Source organism: Zasmidium cellare, assembly GCF_010093935.1.
Source record: "Zasmidium cellare ATCC 36951 unplaced genomic scaffold M409scaffold_7, whole genome shotgun sequence".
In the NCBI taxonomy this organism is placed as follows: domain Eukaryota; kingdom Fungi; phylum Ascomycota; class Dothideomycetes; order Mycosphaerellales; family Mycosphaerellaceae; genus Zasmidium; species Zasmidium cellare.
The window spans coordinates 210,901-219,559 of record NW_022986951.1 but is presented as its reverse complement, the minus strand read 5'-3'; the positions used below and the strand labels follow the sequence as shown (position 1 = coordinate 219,559).

The window sequence follows — 8,659 nt, the reverse complement described above, 5'->3', positions numbered from 1 at the left end:
CACCCACCCGATCATCGAGAAGTATGCCTTTCATCGCAGTGCCATACCACCCAACCAACCACCTACTTCTTCTGAAGCAGCTGTCCATCTCCACGGCTCGCTCTTCTCACCGTGGGGGCGTAGCCCTCACCGAACCGGCCAAATCCTGGGAGCCCAATCCTTCCAACGCGACGCAAGGCACTGCAGCGCAACGCGACACAACTTGCATCGAAAAAGAGATTTGATGTCATTGCCGTTTAGCACACCTTTCGATTTCCATCTCTCAGTCAATGTTTCACGTATACCCGACTTTTACGATTTACGAACGACTTTACCCGGTCGCCGGGTCGTCGCTTCAACTGTAAAGCGGCTTTCAGCCCTACGACATTCGGTGAAACGAATGCTCGTGTGGGTTTGTAGCCTTATTATTATTACCAACGCCTCAGTCATTGCAGATACGATGGTGCGGTGGGGCTTCATGTCGGTAGGTGGCCGGGTGGAAAGTCTGGGTAAGTGGAATGTGGTTTTGGAGCTGCCACTGCTGCGAGACATCTGTGCATGGGTGGGAGGAAGGTGTGATTTCATATGAGTGATGGGTTTGAGGCTTGGTGGTGTTGGTTTGGAGGGTGAAGTTCGTCTTGCGACGGATGCGTGGGTGCTCTGCACAGTGCTGTCGAACGGTTTCCACCGCCCGCCAAGTGATTTACGAACTCTGAGTGTTTCCGCATTTGTTCTGGTAGCACTTGATACTCTCTGACTTCGCACGAGTCAAGCGGCTTCCTTGATTGAGGCTTTCGATGCCTCTAGTCTGCTCAATACCCCCAGCATGAGCTGAGAACAGATGCATCGATCACTGGTCGTATTCGTGATACATGTGCGCGGCACAGCATCTCGTGAGGCCGTCGATTCCGACTGGCATGGGTTCGACGACGCATTGTTGTAGATCTCGCGGAGTCACGGACAGCCAGCCAGGTAGGAAGGAACGGCGATGCGGCAGGCAAGCACAGCGAGCGTGTACTCGAAGGAGGAGGTGGTAACGCTCAGTCCCAATCATCATCGTCCTCCTCTTGCTGTGGCCGCGAACTCTGGAAGATGCTGCGCTTCGGCTGGTCTTGGTCGTTGTTGTCGTCTCGTCGCTTAAGCCTCGAGTCGTTGTGCTTGAGGGCGCCAAGATCCAACAGCACCTTCTCCATATCTTGTCATCCTGCGCGTCAGCAAAGTGTTCTGGCCCGAAGAGGAAGGTGCGAAGCCGACTCACCTGCCATGTTCGTCTTGACTCCATTCAACTCCTTCAACGTCACCAGCTGCCTCTTGATCTCGCCATCCTTGTAGATCAAGACCGTTGGTGTGTTGCGGTCGGGATAGCCTTCGATGCAGAGGTTGGCTTGCATCTGGCAGAACTTTATGTCGCCAAACTTTTTCGCAAGCTCGCGCCAGAGCTCAATCATCAGCTGGGACTCAGGATTCGTTCCGGTGGAGGAGGTGAGGAGGACGAGGACGAAGGCCTGGTTGGAAGCCTCTGTGACTTCGCGCGAGTAGTCCGGCTTTTGCACGGGGTAGACCTGGTTGTAGACGCTGGCGGTCTTGAGCTCAGACAGTTCGTTCATGCGCTTCTGCCTGTGACGACTGCTATGAGTGCCCGGGATTTTGTGGTGCCCAACTCTTCAACGTACCGGTATTGATTGAGAAAATCTTCATCCTCATCATCTTCTAGCTCGTCCAGCTCATCCAAATCTTTTCCCTCCAGCCTGTTCTCATGCGCCAGCTCTCGTGCTTGTATAAGGGCTTCTTCAATCATGGGCGTCGGCGATGGCGGCTTCTCGGGAATAACTCCATGCTTGCGGAGGATATCGTTCCTGAGCTTTCACTCAGTATCATGGGTGGAGATCAAGGAGAAAGTGAAACAGGCACAGGGACTCTTTCTGAAGTCCGCATGTGCTGAAGGAGATAGAAGACATGTGCCTACCATTCAGTGTCTGCGTTAGGGTCGTCAACTGGGACATTGACGGGCATATCCATTTTGACGACTTTCAAACAGTAACGCGACTGTGTGTATTATAGACAGAGGACAGTAGTCTTGTTGTAGAGAAGGGGCAGCATCAGGCAGTGACATAGCCAACTTCGAGTCTTTTGACTTTGGGAAGCTGAAGGCGGTCTTGGCGGTCGGCGAGAACACGAATCCTCCGCCGACCTCTAATGGCAGCTGGCCAGACTGACAACACCCGCCATTCCATACCACCACCCCCAGTCAACATATGCCGCTCCGGTAGGAGCATTTGATCCCCGCCATGGCCATGAACAAAAAGGACGAGGACGATGCGGGCATCGTCAAGGTCGACCGGACGTCGGTCTTCCAAGAAGGTACATTGGAAGGGATACTCTCCCTTGTTGAACACTGCGCTGACCGCAACACCTCTCCCTTTAGCCCGAGTCTTCAACACATCACCTGTATCGCCCCGAAAATGCCGCATTCTCCTGACCAAGATCGCGCTCCTCCTCTTCACCGGCGAGAAGTTCCCCACCAACGAAGCGACCTCCTTATTCTTTGGCATATCCAAGCTGTTCCAGAACAAGGATGCCTCTCTCCGACAGATGGTATACCTGGTTATCAAGGAGCTGGCGCAGACTGCCGAGGATGTCATCATGGTCACGAGCAGTATAATGAAGGATACCGCAGTGGGAAGTGACGTCCTGTACAGAGCCAATGCCATTCGCGCTCTGTGCCGGATAATAGACGCTTCGACTGTGCAGGCCATTGAGCGCAACATCAAGACTGCCATTGTGGACAAGACTCCATCTGTCTCCTCTGCGGCGCTGGTGTCTTCATACCATCTCCTGCCAATTGCCAAAGATATCGTGAAAAGATGGCAGAGCGAGACACAAGAGGCCGCCTCATCGGCCAAGTCTTCTGGTGGTTTCATGGGGTTCGGTGGCTCTTCGACGCATCAGATGGCTGCAGCGAATACCAACTTCATGACTCAGTATCATGCAATTGGATTGCTGTACCAGATGCGCTCGCACGATCGCATGGCCTTGGTGAAAATGGTGCAACAGTACAGCGCTGCTGGTGTCGTCAAGTCCCCAGCTGCCAGAGTCATGCTTGTCAGACTTGCTGCTAAGCTCGCAGAGGATGATCCCAGCTTGAGGAAGCCCATGATGAAGCTTCTGGATGAGTGGCTCCGGGACAAGAGCGAGATGGTCAACTTCGAGGCTGCGAAGGCGATCTGTGAGATGCCAGATCTTACTGATGCAGAGGTCGGCCAAGCGATCCACGTCCTGCAACTCTTCCTCACATCGCCCCGCGCAGTCACCAAATTCGCCGCGATCCGCATTCTCCACCAATTCGCCTCGTTCAAGCCAGATGCCGTGCGGCAATGCAACCCAGATATCGAGTCCCTCATCTCCAACTCGAATCGCTCCATCGCCACCTTTGCCATCACCACACTCCTCAAGACCGGGAACGAAGCGTCTGTCGATCGCCTCATGACCCAAATCAGCGGCTTCATGGCAGAGATAACGGACGAGTTCAAGGTGACCATCGTTGAAGCCATCCGAACGCTGTGCTTGAAATTTCCTTCAAAGCAGGCACGTATGCTTGCCTTCCTCTCTGGTATCCTCCGTGACGAGGGCGGCTACGAGTTCAAGCGTAGTGTCGTTGAGAGCATGTTCGACTTGATTAAGTTCGTGCCTGATAGCAAGGAGGAAGCGCTGGCTCACCTCTGCGAGTTCATCGAGGACTGCGAGTTCACCAAGCTTGCGGTGCGCATCCTTCACTTGCTCGGTATGGAGGGACCAAGGACGGCTCAGCCCACGAAATACATCCGCTACATCTACAACCGTGTTGTCCTGGAGAACGCCATCGTCCGAGCAGCGGCAGTCACTGCGCTCGCCAAGTTTGGTGTTGGCCAGAAAGATCCTGAAGTCAAGCGAAGTGTGAGCGTACTTCTCACAAGGTGTCTCGATGATCTTGATGATGAGGTCCGCGATCGTGCCGCTCTCAACCTGAGACTCATGAAGGAGGAGGACGACGACGTAGCAGCGAAGTTCATCCGAAACGGTAAGCTCGTCAACTCTCCCTGTGAAGTTATAGCGCTGATAATGTCCAGATTCCATGTTCTCCCTGCCTGTTCTCGAAGACCAACTTGCGCATTATGTGAATGGCGGAAGCGCAGAAGCATTCGCCAACCCCTTCGACTTCTCCAACGTGCCAGTCGTGACTCGCGAGCAGTCACTGGCAGAAGACCGCACGAAGAAGCTCACAACTGCAACTCCTACCCTCAAAGCACCCAGCGTGGGACCAAAGAAGACCGACACGAACGCAGCCGACGCGGCTCAGCAAGCTACCGTCGCTACTCAGAAGTACGCGAAACAACTGCAAGCAATCCCAGAGTTCTCCACGTATGGACCTGTGCTCAAGAGCAGCCCTGGCATCGAGCTCACGGAAAGCGGGACCGAATACGCCGTCACTGCGATCAAGCATCTCTTCAAGGAGCATATCGTGCTGCAGTACGACATTAAGAACACACTCACCGACTATGTTCTCACAGACGTCACTGTCATCTCGAATCCATCGCCCTCTGAAGAAGGCGAGGAGTCACCGCTGGAAGACGACGGCTTCATCATCCCTGTACCTTTGCTCAAGACTGACGAGCCCGGCACCGTCTACACATCCTTCTCCAGACCCGCCGACCAGGCATTTATCCCGGCATCCTTCACCAACGTCCTCAAGTTCACGCTCAAGGAGATTGACCCCACCACGTCAGAGCCGGAAGAAGAGGGCTACGAAGATGAGTATCAAGTTGGAGACCTGGAAATCACTGGTGCCGACTATGTTCTCCCTGCCTTTGCTGGCAGCTTTGACAACATCTGGTCTGGCCTGCCTGTTGAAGATGAAGTCTCAGAAACACTGCAGCTTTCGAATGTCAAGGGTATCACCGATGCAGTGGAGCTCCTTGTTGGCGCTCTTGGTATGCAACCTCTGGAGGGCACCGAAGTCGCACTGTCGACCAGCACACATACCCTCAAGCTCTACGGCAAGTCGGTCACTGGTGGCAAAGTTGCCAGCACAGTGCGGATGGCGTTCTCGGCCAAGTCTGGCGTTACAGTCAAGATCACAGCAAGAAGCGAAGAAGATGGCCTGGCCGCACTTGTTGTGGGCGGCGTGGCTTAATGGAATGGGGATTGCTTTCATGACAGCGACATGAGGCATTGCGGAAGGCGCTAGGCGGAGGAGTCTTGGAGCGAAGAATGACTTGTGACTTGGGTTGGTGGGACACGCGACAACACGTGTGGAGAATAGAAAAAGTCCAGAGCGGAAAGCGTGTGCACCAGGGTAGAAATTTGATGAAGTTTATTGATCTGTCCCCATTCCAGCTTTATTATCGCCCTTTGCTATGTCATACTGATGAGACAGCTCGCTGTCCTGCTTCCTAATCTGATGAAGAACTAGAGCGCGGTTCACGGCTTGGCGTGGACGTTCGGAGGATAGCAAAGATCCGAAGCATCCCAAAGCAGTACTTACCTGCCTTTGGCCAAGGCCAAGACCAAAGGTCAGAACGATCACGAGACGAGCAACATTACCTTCGTCACTGCATTACCAAATCTTAAGAAAGCATTGGACCTTCGCACTCCTCCCTCAACCAACAACATCTCACCATGCAACCCTTCAACACAGCCTGCAAGAATTGCCGCGTCGCCAAAACGAAATGTCTCCGTATAGACGAGAATGATGATGGGAAGTGTCGACGGTGTCGAGGGGCTGGGTGGGAGTGTTCATTGATGCCCCGGGCGGCGAGGAAGAGGCGGAAGAGGATGGATGCGAGGGTTGAGGTTTTGGAAGGGCAGTTGAGGGAAATTGAGCAGTTGATGGGGAGGGCGAAGGGGAGAGGGTTGGAGATGGGGAAGGAGAGAAATGAGGCTACGATGGGGAAGGAGGTACCTCCTGCGGTGGTGTTGCCTTTGACGCCGGATTCTGCGGGTGTGGATGAAGGGTCGAGGACGATGGCTTTCTCTGCCGCTTCCTTTGGGAGTGAGTCTGCCGTGGTCGACGAGCGGGCGATGGAGATGGATGTGCTGCGAGAGGAGACGACGTCGACCTTGCCTGGTATCGTCCCTGATATTCTCACGTTCGACACCGCGAAGCGGCTATTCGAAAGGTTTAGGAACGAAACAGTCGCTCAATTTCCCCTCCTCCAACTCCCACCCAACACCGCCTTCTCAGACCTGGCAACCCACAAGCCAACCCTGCTCCTCGCCATCGTCACCGCGGCAAGCATGTCTACCACTGGCTCCCTCTTCAAAACCCTCCACACCGAACTCACGACCCGTCTGGCGATGAAAGTTATCGTCAACGGGGAGAGGAGTCTCGAGCTCGTGCAGGCGGTGCTGACTATGGAGGTGTGGTATTGCTTTCCGGAGGAGTTGGAGGACAGGGAGAGTGGAGTGAATTTCTATCAATGGATTCATATTGCTGCGACGATGGCTTTGCAGTTGGGGCTTGGTGGGAGGTGGGACGAGAGGGATAGGCGGAAGGGAATGGAAGAGGCAAGGATTGCATTGGCGGTTTGGGCGAGTTGTTCTTCGTGAGTTCCCCCCATTCACCTTTCTACGACGACATAGTACGAAGCTGACGGCATATCAGAGCAGCAGTCAGCCTCCGCCGTGAGAACATCATGAAACTCACACCCTCCCTCCAACAATGCCTCCAAAGATTCTCAGCAAACGCCACATCAACCCAAGATAAAAGCCTCCTCGCCCGCGTCCAACTCCAAGCGATCTCCGAAGAAGCACACAGTATCACCCCTTCACAAGAACATATCCGCAGCTCCTTCCTCTGCAAGACTACCGATCTCGCGGCGCAGGTGTTTTGTTTCCAGCGGCAGTTGGAGGTCTGGGAGGAGGGGTTGGAGGGGGGTGTTATGAATGGTGAGAAGAGAACGACCTCCATCTTTTGGACGTTTGAGACTAATTTGAAGAGCAGAGAGTTTGTTGATCCATTACCTCTACATCAAGACGAAAATCCTCGAAATCCCCCTCCACGCATACCACGATCTGTCGAAACTCATCGCGTACCCCTTCGTCTGCAAAGACGACCCCTGCCACCATCAGGAGAAGGTCCCCTCCATCATGGCGCCAGTCTACCTGCGAGTCGCGAACCCATTCATAGACGCCTGTCATAACCTCCTCGACACATTCGCTTCGTTCTCCCCGGAAACTCTGGCGAATCTCCCTACGGTGCCGTTCGTGAGGGCGATATATGCGTTGAATGCCCTGCAGCTTTTGGTGAAGGGGCCGGTTTTCAAGGGGGATGTTGGGGTGAGGGAGAGGATCGAGGTTGTGAAGGGGAGGGTTGAGGGGGTTTTGAATGCGGCGGTTGGGAAAGAGGGGAGGAGCGTTCCGCTTGCTGTGCTTGGGGTTTGGAGGAGGATTGGTGGGAGTCGGCCTGGAAGAGAATCGATGGTTTCGGATGTTGAAACTGGACGAGACCTCAACACCGGCGGAATGATAGCGGCTGAGGAACGACCGTGCGGGCAATCGATTTCGAACGAGGTGCCATCGAACAGTTTCGATATGGGACCTACATATCCGGACAAGTCACAGAACGTGATGGATCTCGGGAGCATGAACGGCTTGTCAATGATCCAAGACTGCAACTTTGCGGGCATTGACGACCGAATGATGGAGACTTTCCTGAATGGCTTCGGAGCGGCGGATCTGATCACATGAATCTTCGCACATCGCAGAGACATGCAGTCCAATTCATCAAAGACAATCAAGCCACCGAAAGGAGAAAACAAAAAAAAGCCAGCTCATCGCCCAGAAATCTATCCCTAACCACCAAGTTCCCCACGAACCCCTCAAACAAACAGCACCCTCCCAAAAAACCTCGTCACATGAAACGCCTCATCAGGCGGACTCCACGCGCCCAGCACCTGCTCCGGAAACGTGCTCGGCGCGACCACCGTGCGGAAGAAATTCATGCGCCACTGCGTGCCCTTCGCCTGGCCGTCGTCGACGTTGAAGAGGCCCAGCGGGATCTTCACGACAGAGATCCAGGTCTCGTTGGGTTTGGAGAGGGTGGTGGTGGCGGTGAAGCCGTCGGTTAAGGGGTCCGTCCAGTAGGCTGTGTCGAAGGGGGCGGTGTCGGAGGCAGTTTTGGAGAGGTTGTAGATGGATGCTTGGAAGCTGCAGGGGAGGGGGGTTAGTTTTGGGTGGATGGGGGGAGGGAGGGGAGGGGGACGTACGTGACATTGTTGGGGGCGATTTCGAATTCGAGATAGGTTTGCGGGTCAGCAGTGCCACGGGAGATGAAGGTCTCCATGACTTCGTATTCGTAGATGGGGTCGTTGGTGGTGTATGTGTCGTTGTAGAAAACTGTCTTCAACATCGGCAAACCCCTCCAGCAGGAACATTGGTATGTGACTGCCAACTCACAGTTGGTCTCCTCATAAGCTGTGAAGGTTATAGAGATGCTCTTATCTTCATAGCAGAGATCGACTTGGGTGTTTGGGAAATTGGTCTTGTCCGGCACGGATTGGTTGTACGTTAAGGTGCCTTTGTCGGGACAGGCTGGGACTTCGAGGGAGGGGACTGCAGCGAGGGCTGGTGTGGCGATGGCCAGACCGGCGAGGAAAGCGGTGATGGAGCGCATGGTTGCGGTCAAGGATGGTATGCAGGCAGA

At 54.4% G+C, this 8,659-nt stretch overlaps 4 protein-coding genes across 4 annotated transcripts; 2 read left to right on the top strand and 2 right to left on the bottom strand.

The window, feature by feature from the left end:
- Positions 1 to 1,019: 1,019 nt before the first annotated feature.
- M409DRAFT_51459 (uncharacterized protein) lies at positions 1,020 to 1,998 on the bottom strand (the record flags this gene model as incomplete). The annotated part of the gene is made up of 4 exons (XM_033811809.1): positions 1,020 to 1,174; positions 1,238 to 1,596; positions 1,653 to 1,835; positions 1,946 to 1,998. 4 exons carry the CDS (start codon positions 1,996 to 1,998, stop codon positions 1,020 to 1,022), a joined length of 750 nt encoding a protein of 249 aa, XP_033671303.1.
- A 269-nt stretch (positions 1,999 to 2,267) lies between these two features.
- Positions 2,268 to 5,149, top strand: M409DRAFT_19235 (uncharacterized protein; the record flags this gene model as incomplete). The annotated part of the gene is made up of 3 exons (XM_033804840.1): positions 2,268 to 2,340; positions 2,405 to 4,036; positions 4,086 to 5,149. The coding sequence occupies 3 exons, from the start codon at positions 2,268 to 2,270 to the stop codon at positions 5,147 to 5,149; spliced, it is 2,769 nt and encodes a 922-aa protein (XP_033671302.1).
- A 485-nt stretch (positions 5,150 to 5,634) lies between these two features.
- M409DRAFT_51457 (uncharacterized protein) lies at positions 5,635 to 6,564 on the top strand (the record flags this gene model as incomplete). The annotated part of the gene is made up of 1 exon (XM_033811808.1): positions 5,635 to 6,564. The coding sequence occupies one exon, from the start codon at positions 5,635 to 5,637 to the stop codon at positions 6,562 to 6,564; it is 930 nt and encodes a 309-aa protein (XP_033671301.1).
- Positions 6,565 to 7,835: 1,271 nt separating this feature from the next.
- On the bottom strand, positions 7,836 to 8,629 carry M409DRAFT_64161 (uncharacterized protein; the record flags this gene model as incomplete). The annotated part of the gene is made up of 3 exons (XM_033815947.1): positions 7,836 to 8,163; positions 8,223 to 8,352; positions 8,413 to 8,629. 3 exons carry the CDS (start codon positions 8,627 to 8,629, stop codon positions 7,836 to 7,838), a joined length of 675 nt encoding a protein of 224 aa, XP_033671300.1.
- Positions 8,630 to 8,659: the final 30 nt, after the last annotated feature.